Source organism: Polychytrium aggregatum (assembly GCF_025602895.1).
Source record: "Polychytrium aggregatum strain JEL109 chromosome Unknown BJ171scaffold_16, whole genome shotgun sequence".
NCBI lineage: Eukaryota > Fungi > Chytridiomycota > Chytridiomycetes > Polychytriales > Polychytrium > Polychytrium aggregatum.
Window position 1 is genome coordinate 424,362 of NW_026516218.1, and position 18,965 is coordinate 443,326.

An 18,965-nucleotide genomic window follows, 5' to 3' on the forward strand; every position below is an offset into this window, starting at 1 on the left:
CACTCAGGGACACTCTCTCCCATTTCGTTCCGAACATGCTGTCGTGTATTCTGGTGGAAGAGCTGTGGGCCATGAATGGCACCAAGCTGGTGCTCTAGGCAACATCGAGCTTCAACTTGACGTTCATGGCCACCAGCTCGGTGCACAAATATCTAAACACATACGGGATCGGCACAATCTCGATGCCCGAGCTCGTGGCACAGTTCATGCACTCCACATGCCGCTTCTGGCCGCGGATCGTCTCGCTCTCTGTGGAGCTCGACAGGGGACTGAGGATCGAGCCGCACAACCGACAGACGTAGCTTTGCGAGTAGTCCGAGCAGTTGAAGAGCCGATCCTGCAGCAGGAACGAGACACCGTGCGCCAGCAGCGAGTCGCGCTCCATCTCACCGAAACGGATACCGCCGGCTCGCTTTCGTCCCTTGACGGGCTGCTGCGTGAGGTTGTGGACGGGGCCGGTGGTGCGCACCTGGTACTTATCCGATACCATGTGACGCAGACGCTGATAGAAAACAACCTGGATTGCAAAGCAGAATCGTCAGCGCACCGCCGCAGCGCTCTGCCCCGCCCATGCTCTCCGTTGCCGACACAGGTCGCCTGCATCCACCAGCCAGAAAACGGCGCAGCGGCGGACAGGCACCGCCGTGACACTTACTCCGATGTAGATATCAGCCTTGAACTCGCGGCCAGTGATGCCAGAATAGAGTGGCTCGTTGCCGTGGTAGTTGTAGCCAGCCTGCTTCAGCTCCTCGCCAAAGTAGTCGGCGGCCGAGAAGTTCTCCGTGAACTCAAAGGGAGTGGCGTCCTGGGAATGCCCGTGCAAGGCGCCGGCCTTGCCTGCGAGCGACTCGACAAACATGCCGATGGTCATACGCGAAGGGAACGCGTGCGGGTTGATGATGACGTCGGGCTGAATACCCGTCTCCGTGAACGGCATGTCGATCGAGGGCCATTTTTGCGAGATGACACCCTTCTGGCCGTGCCGCGACGAGAACTTATCACCGATATGCGGTGGACGGGGGATGCGGTACTTGATGTGGATCTTTTGCAGCTCCTGGTCTCCCATGTCGGATCCTGTTCGCACAGAGCAGCCATAGGGTTTAGTCTCCATTCCATTCCGGTGGCATCTCTCCGGTTCGCTTCGGCCCGGCGATCTCAGGCGCTTGCATTTGCTGCCACGCGAGGCTGCCTGCCCAGCACCAGCTGCCCGGCATTCGCAGCCGCGGACTTACCAATCAGTCGGACCTCGTCGACATAGGCATCTTCCATACTCTTGTACTTTTCGACCATAACTCGCCCAGTGGTGTCGTTGATGTAGGTGTACAGGGGATCGCCATTCTTGAGCTTGACGCCGACATGGGGGAGACCGTCGTAGTCCACAAAGTTGGTCAGCATCTCGAGCATCTTGTTGCTCATCTTGGCGCCGCCCTCTGGCGGGACGAGGCCAAAGTGGTGTGTGATGCCTTCGCCCGCAACGCGCTTCTCGGACAGATCGATAAACTCGCTCTTGTAGACAGTGCCGTAGCCGTAGCCTCGCTCGTGCGAAGACTTGTTGATGATGGAGGCATCCTCCATATCGTAGCCCGTGTACGAAATAACGGCGACGACAGCGTTCATGCCGTTGGGGTAGCCATCCATGCCATAGTCATTGAAAGCGCGGGGACGCACGATGGGCGACTGGCCAGTCTGCAGGCGGTACAGCTTGTTGTCGGTGCGGTGCGGCAGCGCAATCGCCGGGGTTCCCATGGACTGTTTACCCATCTGGAATCACAGACGCATCCGAGAGTTTGGCGTTAATGGCGCCGATTTGCTGAACCGCTTTGCAATCGCAGTGGTAGAGGCCGCTGTGCCCGATTGCCAAAGTGAGATCATGCAATCCGCAGCACGCTACACACTCGATGCTTACCTGGCACTGGTACATATTACGAGGACTCTGGTTAAAGTCCGAGAACGGTGTGTTGCTGGCAATGACACTGAGCATGCTAGTCGGCGACAGCTCCTGGTGGGTGGTGACTCCGGGGATGATGTCCTCGTTCATGCAAGCAATATCCATAAAGACCTGCTCGAACGGGCCAACCATGTCCACCTCGCCGGTGGCCAGGTAACGGACGGGTCGGTACATGCGAGCTGCTCCCGAGAACAGGAAGAGGCCGGGGTACTGTCCACCACGGGAGGGGGGCACGAGACCAATCTCGAGATCCAAGGGCACCTGTCGTCGGATGCGATTGCAGATGTTAAGCACACCGATGCGTGCAACAGTGCCGAGAGTCTTGCCACTCATGGTACAGTACTTACGCCCTTCTGCCCCGCGACCTTCCAGTACCGGAGGGTGTCGGCAACCTTTCTTGCGAGCTTGGCGGTGCAATAGCCAATGATCTCGCCGTCCAGCTGAACACAGATCACAGTGTTCTGTTGGACACTGCGAATGTGTGCCGGGTCAAGCTCGACGTCCTCAAAGCCGTCGTCGGCCTCGGTGGCGTCAGTCATTTCGGTGTCGCCAGCGGCCTTGACCATGCGGGGTCCACCGGCGTTCATCTGCGATACGCCCAAGGACGCAACCAGGGCAGGCACGCGACTTGCGTCTGACGGCTCGACCATGATCTTGCAGGTGTGACTGAGATGGTTGAGCAGACCACACGGCGAGCCATCTGGAGTGTGCACAGGGCAGAGGAATCCCCAAGCCTCGGGCAAGAGCTTGCGGACGGTGGTGGTTTTCAGCTCGGCGAAGAAGGAACCACGGTGGACCGATCGGAAGTGGGCAATGTAACGGAAAAAGTTGAGCTTTTCGGCAACAATTGTGTATCCGGAGACCTAGATGGTGCACGGACGGGAGAGAAAAGCCGAAGGCAGGTTCAGGTTCAGGTTCAGGCTCAGCTTCAGGTGCAGGTACAGGACCAAGGTCGGTAATGAAAGTAACCAAGCATACCTGCTGCAAGTCCAAGCCGGTGTTGCTGACAAGATTGCCGGTGGCCAGGAAATATTCCATCTTGCGACCAACATCGCAGTTGACTTTCTGGATCACCTTCTGCATGTACTTGTCTGATATTGGAGTCAAAGAGCCAGCGTGAGGAACATGCAGGCAAGGGGTCGCACCATGGCGGAGCAGCAATGTCATGCGTTGTTCGCTCGCAAAGAGTGCATGGGCATGCGCTGCGATCATGCTCTGCAATCATGTCCAAGCACAGCCGCTGAGGGAGAGAACTTGTCATAGATATGAATGGGATCGAGTGGAGCATACTCACTGTCTTGGAAGTCGACCGAGGCAGGGGATCGTCGAATATCGATCTGGATCTGTGTCTTGATGCCCGTCAGCCAGTCGTCAAGCTTTTCCTTCATGTAGTTCATGTAGAGATGTCCGCCGAGCAGGATCTCCTGGAACTGGGGCGAATCTGGGTTGTCCGAGGCGCATTCTCCGGCAACCAGGCTGTACAGCTTCTGGATCATGAAGCTGAAGAATGTCCAGCATAATTGCAAACGGTCACGAGTAAGTCGCCGAGCTTAGTCGAGAGCGGCCAAGGACCACTGATCGACCAACCAGTGACGCACCAACACATGCGCCAGAGGGCCACATGCGAATCACGGGCAGCGACTTACATCAGCAAGTCAAACTTGGCCTGGTTGCTGCCAAGATGAACCAAGCAGATGGTTTTCAGGAAGGCGACACCGACATCTTCCTTGGTCGAGTCTTCGGGCGAGTTGAGCATGACATGGAACTTTGATCCGAGATAGTCGAGACACTGCTTGCGAGTGTAGACGCCGTAGCGCTTGGCCGAGCGCAGAAGCAGCTCGACACGGTCTGTCAAGAACGTGTTGTCGGTCTGGCCCATGGTGATGCGCTCAAAGATGTCGCGGTCGGTGGCATCGATCAGCGAGCGCAGAATCAGCATCACAGGCACCATGTACTCTTGTTTGCGATAGGCAAAGCGGAAAGTAACGGCGCCGTCGCTGCAGTAGTGCACCGTGCAGGTCTGCGAAGACTGGTCGTTGCGGGTGCAGCGGATCTGGACACCGTATGGAGTGTAGGTCGGGCCTCTGTTTTGGAACGAGCCACGGACCAGAGCGATGGCGATGTTGCGTCGAGGCACGATCAGCAGACGAATGAGGCGCTCGATGCCGTTGGTAATGAAATATCCTCCAAACTCGTCGGGATCCTCCTTGAGGCGCACGAGCTCCTTGGGCGACTTTCCGTTCAGATTACACTTGACCGACTGGAAAGGAAAGCGCATCAGTCATGGAGCCCACTCGTGGTGGAATTACGTGCCAGACTGGCAAGCATAACAGCGCGGGCGCTCCGAGACTCAGCCGAATGATGCGCAAGCGTGCGAGCATGATATTTACCCGGACGAGAATAGGGAGATTGCCGAGATGCCGGACGTGAGACTGGACGGGACCACCATTGACCCGCCAGCACAGCTTGCCCTGCATCTTTCCTTTGTAGCTGGTGCCGCGCTCACGGCACTCGGCAGGAAAAACGACGAAGGAGTCGGCCTTGGTGCCCTCGATCACGGGCTTGCCGACCGAGACGCTCTCGATCCAGACTAGATCAGATAGACATCAGCACCGAGACCAATGTTAGCATATGAACCAGGAGCATTTTCATGATCATGTGGCAGAGAGAAGAGCAGGGATGTGTACGATCCAGACGATCCCAGCGGCAGCGGCTGAATCGGGGACATTGGTGGCGGCGCGTTTCAGCACCGAGGCCGAGTCCGAGTCCCGAAGCCGAGATCCGAGACAGGAGGGAGCGACATGGACACATACTCTCGAGCTTTGGGGTCGACCGCTCGAGCTTCTGGCCCGAGCCCAGGTTGAAGATGGTAGTTTTTCCAATGTTCTCGATGGCCATCTCCATCAGCGACTTGTCGCCAGTGGACGACTCGAATATCGAATCGAAGGACTTGACGTGGGGAGCACTCAGCTCAGCCAGCTTGGGATAGTGCGGGCCATCGTTGGAGGGGTTAATGGCCTCGGCTTGGCGCTCGAGCGTTCGGAAGGTCGACGATAGCGCCTTGACTCGGGGATGGGTTGGAGTGACTTCGGCGCCGGCTTTGGACGACTTTGCCGACGGGGATTTCGCATCCTTTGGCGCCATGGTGACGGTTCAGCACGATCGGACTGTGGATGGCCACAAGACAGGCGGGATCTCGGGCAGGCTGGCCAGGGAGATGGGCAGATGCGGCAGACCCGATGGCGACTGCAAGTCGTTGGCTCGCGTTTCTCTGGGTGTGCATCAGACACTTTTTTTCTTCTGCCAGCCAGCCAATCGGTCCCAAAAAAAAGGATGTCCAAATTAATTAACCACAGCCGCGCCCTGGTTGGCTGGCACTTTTTTTTTTCAGCCAGGCGCGTCGCCGGTGACAGAATCGGACTTGGACGCCGAATGCCGATTGCCATGGAGATGTCCCGAGCTCGACTTATATTTAGCAGAAACGAGGGGAGGCGAGACGATCTGCCTTGGGGGCTGGTCCCTACGAGCGACAAGTCCGTATCCACCACCATCGCGGGATAGGCACTCACTCCTTGCTGGACTTGCTCGTTTGGCCTTGATGCGAACGCAGCAGCGCAGCGGCTCCGAGCACAGCGACCGAGCCGGCCCCGATGAGCAGCGACGCAGCCATGCCCCACCACACAAAATCCCGCTCCTTCTCCACGTTCATCGTCTTCTTGTAGAGCCCAAGGCCATGGGTGGCAAAGAGCAGCACCGACGCGACGGTGCCCACGACTGTGTGGATCGCACGGTATCTCTTGCCGCTCCAGATGCAGGCCGGCAGCAGTTGGCCCAGGGTCATGACGGCCCATGTTGTGATGCCGAGCTTGCCATGGCTGGTCTGCCAGTGTTGATCCTTCATGCTGTATATGACGTAGACCGATGTCGAGAGCGCCAGGCCGGACAAAAACTGAAAGTTGCCGTGGCTATCGATGTGTCTGGCCAGCGTAGGCGCTGGGCCCAACGACTGGTAGCGCGGGAACGACAGCGTAGCTCGGATGGTCAGCGTCAGCGCACCGATCGCCAGGAGGGGATGAAGGGTGAACAGAGAGACGGAGCTTGGAGAGAGTAGAATCCGCATCAAGGCGAGGGAAGCGTAGAACGCCAGGGCAAAGTTGAGCAGGAAGACGGCGGCTTGCGCCAGCGACGAGAGGGTCATGGTCGAGCGATCGGGGTCGACTTGCAGACGACAAATAGCGAGCGGCGGCTGATGGGATACAGGCAGATCCCCGGCGATGCGGGGCGATTCGGGGCGATTCGGGGCGATGCAGAACGGTGAACGAACCAGGCTCGAGGTCGCGCGGCAGGGCGGGCGATGGCTTCCCAGCCGACCTCAGCACCCGACGGCGACAGGGTACTTGAAGCCAGCCGGTGGCCCAAGCCGTTCCAGCTCGTCAAGCAGCCCACGATGATCTCTTCCACCAACGCTGCATCCGCTGTGCTTGCCTTACTGATGCTGGCGCAGACGGGAACAACGCAGGCGGCACTGCCCTCGCCATCGCCCAACAGCACCTTTGACGTCTATCACAACATCATCAAATGGTGAGTCCAACTCCAGAATGTGTGTGGAAAGCAGGGCGCTAGAGGAAGTAGCGTCGGGGCACAGAGTAACTGGTCGGCTGGGCGACCAGCTGGAGCTAACAGAGCCGGCCTTGCCTCCTGCCAGGGTGCTCATCACTCTTGGAGGATTCCTGGGGCTCTTGATGATTGTCCTGTTGATGCTGGTTGCGATCAACTATCTGCGGAACAACAAAGAGTCGTTGTCGGCCAGGCGCTTCTCGTCCATGTGGGAAAAGCACCAGGCCGAGCTGCACGAACGGCTCGAGAAGCGAGAGGAGCTCCTCAAGGCGTACATGGACGAGTACATTGCCAAGCATGAGGCGCTGGCCAGCAAGACAAGGCCGCGGAGCATCCGAGGCCATGCCCGGGCAGTGCCGCTGGCGCTTGAGCCGTAGATCAGCGCAGCGGCCTCGACGTCACCACCATGCTCGTTGCATCTTAATGTATTGGAATAGCCATGTTTTGAGCGGGGATGTGCTCGCAGAACTTTGGGCTGGATCCAATACACAATGCTGAGAACGACCAAGTGGATGAAACCCTTTCCCTGAGTACCTGTCCCGCGATCAACCCATCCATCCAGATCGTCGAACAACCCATCCATCCAGATCGTCGATCGGCATCGGCATACAGCCCTCCAGCGCACAGCCATGACGCATCTGGTCTTGCGCGGCTGGGATTGTGCTGTGTCGACCACGCGATTCGGCCCGCGCCCAAGCCACACGGGCTGGCGCCTGGATTGATGACAAACAATCCGGATCGAGCCGGCGCAATTTGCGTTTTTCGCGGGCCTTGACTCGTCTTTTTTTGCCCCCATTGGCGACGTCGGGCCTGCGATTCCGTTCGTACCCTTTCGTCTTCGTCTCTCCGCGCCCTGTTGGCTGACCGATAGCACGATTGCTCTTTTGTGACAATGCTGCCCAAAGTCGTTCGATCTGCCGCCGCCCGCTCGGCCCAGTCGGCTCGCGCCTACTCGGTCCTGAGCACCCAGTACAGCGCTACCACCTTTGTGCGCAAGGGTGACCAGGTTGCTTCGGCTCCCCAGGCCAACAAGGTCGTCTCGAAGTCAAAGTCCGGCATCACCGTCGCTACCTACGACAGCAAGGGCCCCGCTAGCTCTCTTGCCGTCGTTATTGGTGCTGGAAGCCGACACGAGTCCGCCCCCGGTGTCGCCCACCTGCTCAAGTCCTCCCTCATCAGAGTATGTCTCGTCGCGACAGATCACGTCTCTACTTCCAAGCATCTGCTGCCTCGTATGCTGCCGCCCACGGCTCGAACTGGGGCGCGAGAGCCTGTGTGGCCACAGTTCTGCGACTGGATCAACGTTTCGGGACTGGTCCGGGAGCAACCCCTCGCGACTCGATGCGGAATGCCTTCGCCGCGGTTTCGGGGCACCCATCCGAGCCCTATCTGCCATTCTCGCCTCCCGTCCTCGCCAGCGATGGGCACATTGCGTGGAAAGCTGCACTGAGGATACGAGGATCTCTAGGATCGGTTTTCATCTCTGCCATATCGGATACGACACACGGCATCAACTTTCGTAGCCTCTCGACCGGATCTCATGGATGTTCACACGGGATTGAGGCTGCCGACGCTCTTGGAGACAGAGCGGCTTGGTCGTGAACGAGATAGCACATCCCCAGTCGGCTAACGCCCCTTTGGCTTGTCTGTATTTCATCTCCCCCCCCTTCAATGTCTGCCATGGCACGGTTATCTAGAACCTCCCCGATGACACCATCGTCCGAACTATCCGTGAGACCGAGCTCCGTGGCGACAGCTTCTACGCCTCTCATACCCGCGAGAGCATCGTCCTTGGCTCCGACTTCCTCCGTGATAACCTGTGGGTATTGCCTGGCTCGTCATCCGGCCATTCATTTCTATGATGTGTGGCCGTGCGGGATCGACACTGCGAGCAGGCACTCTGTCGGGTGTGGCAGGCACCAACGCTCATCCCGCATGACCACGATCCCGTCGGATCTCGGCTCTCCAAAGTCCGCCAGACTAACCCGGTTATCTGCGATCCTTTCCCTCAGCGTCGATGCCGTCCCCCTTCTCCTGAGCCATGTCTTCAACAAGCAGTTCCACCCCTACGAGTTCTACCGCATCGGCCCCAAGACCGCCGCCGAGTCCTCGGTCACCCTTGCCGACCCCGTGGCCAGCTCGTTTGAGGCCGTTCACCGCGTTGCCTTCCGCAACGGCCTCGGCAACTCGCTCTTTGCCTCCGAGGCCTCCGTCAAGGCCCTCAACCGTGCCAAGCTCCACGAGTTTGCCAACAACTACTTCACTGCCGATAACATCACCATCGTCGGCAATGGTGTTGCCCACCAGGACCTCGTCGAGCTCGTCGACAAGGCTCTCGAGAGTGTCCAGGTCAACGCCAAGAAGGCCGAGACCACCGCCACCAAGTACTTTGGTGGTGAGCACCGCATCGAGGCCGGCCCTCAGTCCACCGCCACCTACGTCGTTGCCTTCCCCTCGGTTGCCCGTGGCTCGAACGACTATGCCGCCGCTCTTGTCCTGAGCTCCCTCCTCGGCGGATCCCAGCGCATCAAGTGGGGTGCTTCTTCGGCTCTCCTCGGTGAGGCCTCCACCGCCAACACCAGCTCCTCTGCCTTCAACGCCTCTTACTCGGACGCCGGTCTCCTCGGCTTTGTTGTCCAGGGCCAGACCGCCGACGTCAAGTCGGTTGCCCAGCGATCCATTGATGCTCTCAAGAAGATTGCCAACGGCAGTGTCTCCGAGGCCGACGTTGCTGCTGCCAAGAAGGCCACCATCATCGACGCCGAGGCTGGCGTCTGGGGCAGCCGTGAGACCTCCGTCAAGGAAATCGCTGCCGAGACCCTCACCACCGGCAGCTTCGCCGCCCCCACCGACTTTGCCCAGCAAGTACAGAAGGTCACCGCTGCCGATCTCAGCAAGGTATGTGTTGATATTGTGCTTGTGCTGCATAAAGCGTTGGGGTGGCCGACTTGGTCGACAAACAGAGCATGTCCCCGAGGGCACTGTTCCCGCCTAGCCACCCGGCTCTCAGAACGGCCATCTAACTCTTTGCGCACCCTCTTGCAGATCGCCCGCGCTGCCCTCGCTGCCCGCCCGAGTATTGTTGCCCACGGAAACACCGTCAAGCTCCCTTATGCCGATGAGCTTAGCTTCTAACTGCTTTCCCAGTTAATTTTCTTTGGCTGAGAAATTGATCCTCGTTCTCTTGCATTTGATATGACCCTTATTGAACTACATTCCAGTCTGCGCGAACGGGGCACCCGATTCTGAGGCCAGTGGCCATGTTTTTTTTTCCTGGCTGTTGAATACACACACCCATTCACCACAAAGCCGTTCGGTGCTGCTGTCGTGAGATCTGTCGCTTGGCCTGTGAGTTGCGTCGTCTGCGTCTTCCTCACACAGGGACACCCAGAGAAACGACTTGACTCACTTGGCCGGGTGTGTGATATGATCCAACTACGCCGTGTTGATCTGAATGAGACGATGCGTCCCATTTTTTCAACACGCCGTAACTAGATCCCGAATACACCAATTCGCCTTGCCCATCAGCACGCCAGGAATACTGAAAGCCGGGCGACTCGTTCGATCTGACTGTCTTGCGGACCGAGCGTATTCGAGACTGTCCTGCAAACCACCAACCCGCAATGGTTGCTGTGGAGGACATTCAACGGCACCGCCGTTCGCTTTTCCTCTGAATACGGTGCATTGCTCGCTTGGATCGTGTTGCTGAACCACTCATATGTGATTGACATCGTCACCCCGCCGTCCCCGCCTCGCCCGAGACTCCCCGCTCGCCTCGCCCGCTTCTCCCTCGATCAGCGATATTCAGCCAGGGTCACTGAGCAATCTTAGGCTCCACCACCTTCACTACATCCTGTATCTTGTCCCATCAACCAACCCGTTTCGCATCGACCTGCATACACAATGGCCACCGTCCATGTAGGATCGCTCTTCATCGCCAGCGTAGACTGCCGCACACTATCGTCGTGAAGAGCCTTTGAACACTCCCGTCCACGTCGACCCGGCTATTCGCGATAGACGGCGATGGCATTTGCTTGGGCAGCGGTAATTGACTATCGGATGCCATTTTCTCCGGGCCCACCAGGCGGGTCGCAATCGACCCACCGATTTTTTGATCACCAACCGGCGACGCGATGAAGCGAACCGCAACCAGATGAAGGAGAGGACCAACTACTACGCGCAGACTCGGCTCCAGGTAATAGACCTAAAACATGCGGACCCGGAGCGGGCTACGAGAGAGATATTCACCCCTTCCTCGACCCTTCTTCCTCGACCGTCGGGGAAATGTGGCACCCTCGCCGCCGCATAGTCCGAGTTTGAAGAGTCATCGGGGACCGCGATCCGAAGAAACCATCTCTTCAAACGATACGAGGAGCTGAAGACACAAGAGGAAGCCACTCTGGAGGAGCGTCGAGCCAGGTTAGCGATGGTGTACACTCATCCAGCGACACTCGCCCTGACTGCACAGGCGCTGGTTTGGGTTGCTTTTTGCACTCCTCGCGATTCTACTTGCTCATCTCTTGGAATCGATGGGGGTCGGTCGCCTCCCAAACTCTCAAACCCCCAGACTCCGCGCCCTGCTGGCAGAAGACGAGGAGCTGTATCGACAGGAGCTGCTGGCCAAAGAAGAAACCAAAGAGAGTCGCCTGGCGGCCATGAAACTCAGAATGCAGGAACTCAAGACCAAGCGCGAGACCGAGCGAAAGATGGTCGTTGATGAAAAGCTCCGACAACGATGGAGGTCAGCGACCCTGTCCACATTGGTTGATTGCTACCTGGTATCCAGCGGCATTCATCCAGGATGCGGGACTACTGTCTGGACCTCCGTGGCCGCGAGTCCAAGGCCAGTGATGACTGGGGACTGGGGGCTGGGAACGTTGCCAGGAGGGGCAGTTGGTCGATGCCACTCAGCCCACCACAGCTCGCTCTGCTACCACTATCTACATCCAGGAATGAATGCGATGAACTCCGACAGATCGAATCGCAAGTTCTCGAGCTCGAGGTGGCCGACGCTCGAGCCGAACAAGTGGCCGAGCTCGAGGAGCGCAAGCGCTATGCTGCCGAAGGTGAGCTTGCAACGGCACACCTCCATCCGGCTGTAATCCGGGTCATCTTTGCATGTGCTTGGTCCCGTCATGGGCGATCAGGCCAGAGAGAGCCCCCCCCTCCCGCACTAACGATGCTATGATGCGCTGCTCTCCGCTGTACCACTTTGCCGTGATGCCGTCCTCTAGAGAAGAAGTACTTTGATTATCTGTGGGAGCAGGATCGCCAACGAAAGATCCAGCGGGAGGAAACCGAGCGCCAGAAGCGCAAACAGCAGGATGAGGCCGCTGTCACGATGCTCAAAGAACAAATGGAGTCGCTGCGCTTGCAGGCCATTGAAGAGGACCGCTTGAAGCGCGAGGAGGCAGCGCTGATGGTCAGTAGGCGGACACACTGGCTCGACAGGCTAGCGAAGGAAGGAATGCGTCGCCTGGCGGCTTGCTCCTGATTCCCTCTGGGTGGTGCTTCGGTTGCGTTGTTCGAGCTGCGCGGTCTCACTCTCGATGGCAACACGGCTGCTCTGTCGACACGTATTCACAGCGGCAAGAATACGAGACCCGTCAGCTGGAAGAAGAGCGAAACCGCCTGAGAAAGCAGCAGGAGCAGCGTCAAATTCAGCTCGAGCTTGACAACTTCAACAAGCTCAAGGTCAGGCAGAAGCTCGAAGAAGCACAGGAGGCTGTTAATATGGATGTCAAGATCGTCGACCAGTTCTTCAGGATGGACGAACGAGACCGGGAGTTCAAGAGCAGGAAGAAGGAGGAGATGCGCAAGGAGATGCAGCTATATCGCGAGAACTTGATGACTCAGAAGCAGGAGCAGGAGGCTGTGCAGAGAGAGATCGAGCGAATGCACAAGGATGAAGAAGAGAAGGTAGCAACGAGTCCAGCTTTGGCTCTCATTCTTGTGCATGTCTTTTGCTCGCTTTTGCTTGGAGAGCGTCGATACTCGCTCTGACCGAGCTGCTGTTCGATGGGCAACGACAGGTATGGCAAACCCGCGCGGAGAAATGGCAGCGAGAGCAACGTGCTCGCGATCGCCTGATGAAGGAGGTTCTCGAATGTCGAAAGGAGCAGCTGAAGAACGCTGGTATGAGTGGTTGCCTGTCGCTGTATCGTGCGATTCAGCTGCACAGCATCCAGACTCACCTTCATTTCCACAACGATTGCCCGGACTGCTCGACTTAGTCGAGATCAACAGAAGAAAGCAAGAGCAGACCAAACTGGACCGCGAGCGGATTTTGCACCAACTTGAAGTCGCAAAGCGAGCAGAAGAAATCGCACAAGAGAAGCACCGCCAGGCGATGAAGCAGTACACAAGCGCACTAATGGAGCAGATGCGCGAAGTTCGTGTACAGCGCCAAGACGAACGGAAGCAACTTGAGATGGAGGCTGCTGTTGACCGGGTGGGTATAGCTGCAACGGCAGATGTGCAATCAAGGGTGCAATGTGCCTTGGTCAGATAGCCATGGCCCCATAGGCATGCCAGCGAATCGGTAAAGTGACCCCGCCGCACTACCGTGCACCCACCCGATAGGATGCTGAGGAAAAGTTCCGAGAGTTGCTCAGGCGCGAGGCAGAGTATGCACAAAACATACCCAGGTGGGTGAATGATGCAGTGCACTTCTGCGTGCCAAACCGCCGCGATCTGCGTACTCCATCCGGTTGCTCAGCCGAAACAAGCAGGATCAGTAACAAGCGATGGCGTCCGTCGCCTCGTGCTCTGTTTCTACACCGACGGCGAGAGCGGTGGCCCATGCTCACGCCCATGCTCACGCCCATGCTAACCCATGCTAACGTCCACGACGACCCAGGGCCAGGGCTTTCGTGGCGCTGAATCCCCCAAGTTGATCGCCCCCTGGAATCAAGGGCCCAGCTGCCGTGTCCCAGAACGCAGCCCACATTCAGCGAATACTTTTAGTGGATGCGATCACAGTCACAATAAAGGCGGATTGCCTCGAAAGTCCTTCTATGGATGCATCCAGGGGACTGTCTTGACAGCTAGCAATCCAGCAATGCACCGGGTTGATGGAAGACGAGGGCAAAGTCGCTGTGGATTGTGATTGTATTGTGTGGGAACAGTGCGACACAAAGACGAGAGGTTGCATCGAAGGCTGTTCTTGGATATTCAGAGCATCTCGCCGTCGTCGTCCATGTTCTTGGATCGTCCTCGGCCCCTTCCCCGTCCCCGTCCTCGGCCACGCCCACCCTCCTTCGCTGTGGTGCGTGCTCTCGACCGGGTGGTGCCCTCGCCAGCAGCTTTCGCACCACGACCACGACCACGCCCTCGTCCGCGAGTTGCACCACCACGGGATGAAGTTCCGCCGTCATTGCGATTTGGACATGCCGACGCAAAGTGGCCCGGCTGATATCAACAGGAATGACGCTCGGTTAGCTGGAGTAGTCGAAACTCGGCTCTGCCAGCAATGCGATGTGCTTACCTGGTTACAGGCATAGCAGGTGGACTGCGCTGCACCTGATCCGCCGCTGCCTCCTGACTTGGATGGGCATGCGTTTGCAAAGTGACCGGCCTGGAGAGACCGAGCCAGTGAATGAACCATTCTCTCACAAAATGCACGACTGCGTGCGAGCAGGCCTTTGGCACATTGAAACATGCCCAGGCTCCGGATCATGTTGATGCGCAGTCTCGAACCAGCAGCAGCGGCGACGTACCTGGCCACAGACATAGCAGGAAAAGTTCTCCTTGGCGTTCACGGCGGACGGATCTTGATCATCCCATTGGAAAAACTTGCATTTTTGCGACTCTGACTTTGGGCATGTCCATAATCCTCGCCCGTGGTTCTTGCTCATTTTGTGAACTGCATAGAGCTGACACTGGCACTTGGGCTTATCATTGTCCTCAGGCCCACTTGCTAGAGTCCTGTATGGTGTCAGACGCACGGACTTTGCCACACAGGCCGCAGAAGACAGACCGTTGGCATGAGTGTACTTGTTACCTATTTCTTCCAAAGGCACATCACTCTGTAGACAGTGCCGCCAATGTTCCGGGCAAAGGTCGCACTCGCTCTTCAGGAGTCCACCAGAGAAGGGACCTCGCGATATTACATCGGTCCGCTCTGGCAACACCGGGATGCCAGCAGAGTCTCTGATCGCCTTACCGGTTTGCTACCGAATCCCTGCTTTGCACTTCGATTCGATGGAGGAGGAGTAGAGGGTTGAGGCGTCGGACGAGCCGCGGTGGTGGGCCTTCCGGAGCCGCGGTAGAGCGAAAACAGCTCTTTCAAATCTTCATCGCATAACGCACAGCTAGTGTACTTTGAGATCCACCCGGGCGATATCAATGTCAGCGAGTGGACTGTAACATTGGATGCAAACGAGCGGAGGCCAGCGAAAGGATGCGGGAGCAACAGCGGCATGCGGCCGAACCCGGACCAACCTCAGACGAAATGGACGGCGGCACTTTGTTCGCTGGGAACTGCATATCAAGCATATATACAGGACTGTCTGCTGAGCTGCCGTTCAGGTTGGTGGCGTTCAGAACAATATCAGAAATCGCAGTACCTGATGCGCTTACAAGTCAGTAGCACGCGAGCTAGACATACCTGCATCGAGGGCAGATCTTATGCGAAAGCTCGGCGCTGATGAGGATGCTGGGGAAGAAAACGGCTTCCTTGCACTCCGGATAGCCTATACAGCCTGCCAATGCGGTATGGTTGCCGAAAGAAGTTAGTCTGAACAAGGCGCTTCCAGCAAATGGTGCAATGCGGCCCAGACACCAATACGTGGCCACACATTGACGCACATACCAATCATCAAGAATCCTGCCTGTGTCCGCTTTAGTGACATGCTCTTGTCGCACTTTGGGCATTTCCGCACGATCTGAGCCATCGACATCCCTTGCGAAGGCTAGGCACGGGTGGAGTGTTAGCTGACCTTGACTCGTGCTCGATACACGGGCTGACTATCATGGACGGTGATTCAGATGCCGTGTGGTTGCCGACACACCCTACCTCTGGCTCTGTTGGATCGTGGCCAAAGTGAGCCGCAAGCGACTGCAGACACAAGAAAGTTAGATATGGCGCTCGGTTACGCTCCTCAGCCTCCGTCCTGCTCTCAGCGTGAGACAGCGTGTTGCGGATGAACAACCACGAGTCAGTCTGGACACTGCGACCGACCTCAATGAGTTTGTTTTGTTCGTTCTTTGCATTCAAAAACGCCTGCTTGTACATCTCAACGCCCTCCTGCACAACTTGCTCCTTGGTCTTTTCTCCTCGACAAATCTTGTTGATATTGTCTTCGAGCTACCGTTTGGATTGGTCAATGAAATGACGGATTTCCAAACTAGTGCGGAGTCCAAGGATGCGAACAATGCACCTCGGCAACAGAGCGCCCGAATTCCCACAAACAGATAGGCGTATGCATCGTATATCAAAATCAAAAGCGGAAGACGTACGCCGCATGGGTCGCCAGCGCGAGCAAAGCCGTGAGCGCCTCACCTGGCTCCGCAAATATGGCTTGGACATTGCAATCTCGATTGACATCGCGTCGTATCCCTGGACCAAACCCATGCCCAGTGTCGTCGGGCTGAAGTAGCCTCGCTCCTTGGTGGCGTACTCGCGATCAAGAATCTTCTTGATGTGTTCGTGGATGGTGGCATCCGTCCCTGGCAGCGCAGATATCGGAGTGAGGACATTGCGGTTCCTGCGAAAACCTGTCGAGCCCCAAGTCTGCAAATATCCCAATGCCAACTCGGCTCGGCTCGGCTCAGTAACATCAAGGACCGCTCTATTGCTGACTCTCCTACCTATGCCGCTGTTGTTCATGAGGGTGATCAACTCCGCCTCCGTCAGCAACGACGGCCGCGATGTCTTTCCATCAACCATCTCTAGACGCGACGGTTCGATTTGTTCATGCAGCTCGAAGTGGGGTATCGATGTGCTGCTCCAGTTATCGTAGATGTACACTTCGAGATAGTTCTTCTCGAGAATTGCCAAGCCTGTGACATGCCACCGGGATGAATCAGCACTCAGTTGCGGCAGTAAGTTGGCATGCGGGCGATCGATCTACCTTTGGCGGTAAATTTCTCGCCGGCAATGTCGATTTCGACGACTGTTTCATGACCCTTTGCATCGTCGGAACAACACGCGAGAAAGCGACGAGCGGCAAAATCGTAGACCCGAGTCTCGTCCTCAGTAAGGTTTCTGGCCTCTTGTGTGGGATGGATAGGCGGGTGGGCTTTGTCGTTGTTTTTGCCTTTGCGTGGTCTCTTGAATCCCCCTGCCAAGAGTCTGAGGAGTTTCCGTCAATGGTCTTGCACTGTTTTGGGCGTCGATGCCACCACACCCCGAGGACTCACCTCTGGGCGTATTCCCCCCAATTTGGATTGGATGTTTGTTTCTCGATCAAGGGACGGAGCTCAAAGTTGTCCTCGAACACATCCGTCTCTGTCCTGGGATAACTCAGGAAACCGCGGTTGTAGAGGTCCTCGGCAATCTGTGCACAGGCAAAAAGTGGTCAGCAAGGCCATGGTACCGAGAAAGGCCTGGCCCCAAGCAACTGCGATTCAAATCGTGTCGGACCTTCATAAGTCTGTCGGAGGAAATGCGCAGATGCTTTGAGGCACTCTTCTGGAACTCGACGGTGGTCAGAGGGAGAGGCCGCCTGCAGACGTCGATAGTGTCGTCAGTACCATTGGCTCCCTTCGCGAGCGATGCGAGCGAGACGCTTGCGCAAGCGATGGGTTTGCTGCTGTGAATACTCACCACTTGTCTTTGGGCTTGGACTGCACCGATGTTACCGTTGCCACCGGTTGGTCCATGCAGAGTTCGTAGATGACAAAGGTTGCTCGCTGGTCAAACAGACGATTGCGCTCCCACGAAAAGTTGGCTGTCTGGCCATCCTTGGCCAGGGTCACTTCGATCTTCCAGAACGCCTCATGGACAAAGCTTTTAGCCTTGAGAAACTGATCGACCACAAACCCAAGGGTTGGAAACTGGCAGCCACCTGAGTTCCGGATAGCCCGAGAGCAGGCTCCACGATTAGCATCGGTAGAGTACTGGTAGAGTACTCAACCCTCGCGACAGTCGCTCGATCATCTACGCCCTACCATAGCTGATCGGATCGCTCTTTTCATTCAGCTCTTCAAAACGGGGCCGCAGCAGCAGTGTCTGGAATCGCGTGAAGACGGCACCAATACGCAGATCAAGTTCCTGGCGGGCATCGACTGCATCCACTTGATTCGGATCCAGGATGGTGAGGTTGCCCCAGGCTTCGCGGATTTCTCTGTAGCGAGACAGGGGCTCGGTGAGGTTGCTGCTCGCCTGACCAACAGCGCCAGCGAGCGGCAATGCGTGGTAGCGGATTCACTCCTTGGACATATGAGGCTTTGTCGCCGCAAAATCAGAAAATGAAACAGGGCCCACCTTGGCTGAACCACAGAGAAGCGCGCTCGCTTCACTTGAATCCTTGGGTTGGACTCGCAGCAGATCATGGCGATCTCGGCACCAATGTTTTCTCCCTCAAGATCACAGTCTGTCCAGATTACGACGGCATGGGCCCGCTTTGCCTCGGCCTGGATGTTCTGGGCGACTTTTTTGAGATCCTGCAGAGCCCGCGACAGGAGATCGACCATGCTCAATGGTCAGCTGGAGAATCGACGGCGCTCGAGCACATCGAGCAGATATGTATCGGACCGCGGGGAGATCATCGATCTTACCGGACGGATGGTTTTGTTGACTGGGAGATCAAAGAGCCGAGTCATGTCAACGCTCTTCCAGCTGCGATACTCGGGCCCAAAGTCGATTTCGTACAAGTGCCCTCGGACCGCTGTCATGGTCACCGTGCACAGCTCGCCTTCGTAGTGCTGCTCAAAGTCATAGTTCTTGGTATAGGTGTCTCCGGTATTCCTCTACGCATGATCCAAGCGGCGTTGGTCGACACAGGCCATGAATGAATGAGTCGGCGAATCAGCAATCCATCATGTGCTGGAAACAGAACCAAAACCGAAAGCCAAAGCAAAAGCGGCAGCGGCCGATGGGATCGTACGGTTTGCGATTGACCCGATGATAGGGCGGAGGCAACGGACTTGGAGATCGACGGCTTCTCGGCAACACACAGGATCTGTGCGGGGGGGGAACAGCGACGACGGGAGCAGGGGTCAGCGGTTGCGTTGAGACAACTGCGTCGCTGGTTGTGGATGGCACACCTTCTTCATGGCGATGAGCTTGGGCTAATCTGCCAAGATCCACGGGCATGCAGAGAGATGCAGAAGAGGCCAAGAGATGCAGAAGAGGCCGAGATATGCAGAGGAGGCCGAGATATATATGCAGTGGTGTGCGAATGGGGAGCACACGACATGGGCTGCGCAGTCGGCTTCGTTCTCGGGTCGCAGCCGA

General features: G+C 57.2%; 5 protein-coding genes across 5 annotated transcripts; 2 read left to right on the forward strand and 3 right to left on the reverse strand.

The window, feature by feature from the left end:
- Nucleotides 1-22: 22 nt before the first annotated feature.
- BJ171DRAFT_82715 (uncharacterized protein) lies at nucleotides 23-5,222 on the reverse strand. Its single transcript, XM_053115915.1, has 10 exons — nucleotides 4,762-5,222; nucleotides 4,339-4,538; nucleotides 3,595-4,208; nucleotides 3,243-3,448; nucleotides 2,927-3,039; nucleotides 2,296-2,811; nucleotides 1,907-2,209; nucleotides 1,233-1,761; nucleotides 656-1,074; nucleotides 23-517 (listed from the first exon to the last, which is right to left on the reverse strand). Exons 1-10 carry the CDS (start codon nucleotides 5,090-5,092, stop codon nucleotides 95-97), a joined length of 3,654 nt encoding a protein of 1,217 aa, XP_052967157.1. The 5' UTR covers nucleotides 5,093-5,222; the 3' UTR covers nucleotides 23-94.
- Nucleotides 5,223-5,387: 165 nt separating this feature from the next.
- BJ171DRAFT_502909 (uncharacterized protein) lies at nucleotides 5,388-6,320 on the reverse strand. The gene has a single exon (XM_053110810.1). It carries the CDS (start codon nucleotides 6,144-6,146, stop codon nucleotides 5,514-5,516), a length of 633 nt encoding a protein of 210 aa, XP_052967158.1. The 5' UTR covers nucleotides 6,147-6,320; the 3' UTR covers nucleotides 5,388-5,513.
- On the forward strand, nucleotides 6,291-7,073 carry BJ171DRAFT_82725 (uncharacterized protein). The gene is made up of 2 exons (XM_053115916.1): nucleotides 6,291-6,529; nucleotides 6,654-7,073. The coding sequence occupies exons 1-2, from the start codon at nucleotides 6,303-6,305 to the stop codon at nucleotides 6,940-6,942; spliced, it is 516 nt and encodes a 171-aa protein (XP_052967159.1). The 5' UTR covers nucleotides 6,291-6,302; the 3' UTR covers nucleotides 6,943-7,073.
- A 309-nt stretch (nucleotides 7,074-7,382) lies between these two features.
- Nucleotides 7,383-9,873, forward strand: BJ171DRAFT_502911 (Metalloenzyme, LuxS/M16 peptidase-like protein). Its single transcript, XM_053110811.1, has 4 exons — nucleotides 7,383-7,745; nucleotides 8,263-8,384; nucleotides 8,578-9,463; nucleotides 9,611-9,873. Exons 1-4 carry the CDS (start codon nucleotides 7,458-7,460, stop codon nucleotides 9,698-9,700), a joined length of 1,386 nt encoding a protein of 461 aa, XP_052967160.1. The 5' UTR covers nucleotides 7,383-7,457; the 3' UTR covers nucleotides 9,701-9,873.
- Nucleotides 9,874-14,856: 4,983 nt separating this feature from the next.
- On the reverse strand, nucleotides 14,857-18,843 carry BJ171DRAFT_82762 (DNA topoisomerase). Its single transcript, XM_053115917.1, has 17 exons — nucleotides 18,776-18,843; nucleotides 18,616-18,690; nucleotides 18,287-18,478; nucleotides 17,994-18,172; nucleotides 17,678-17,853; nucleotides 17,334-17,574; nucleotides 17,151-17,232; nucleotides 16,928-17,064; nucleotides 16,639-16,859; nucleotides 16,376-16,567; nucleotides 16,068-16,234; nucleotides 15,747-15,872; nucleotides 15,582-15,623; nucleotides 15,378-15,477; nucleotides 15,174-15,267; nucleotides 15,008-15,078; nucleotides 14,857-14,885 (listed from the first exon to the last, which is right to left on the reverse strand). The coding sequence occupies exons 1-16, from the start codon at nucleotides 18,782-18,784 to the stop codon at nucleotides 15,054-15,056; spliced, it is 2,058 nt and encodes a 685-aa protein (XP_052967161.1). The 5' UTR covers nucleotides 18,785-18,843; the 3' UTR covers nucleotides 14,857-14,885; nucleotides 15,008-15,053.
- Between the last annotated feature and the right edge of the window lie 122 nt (nucleotides 18,844-18,965).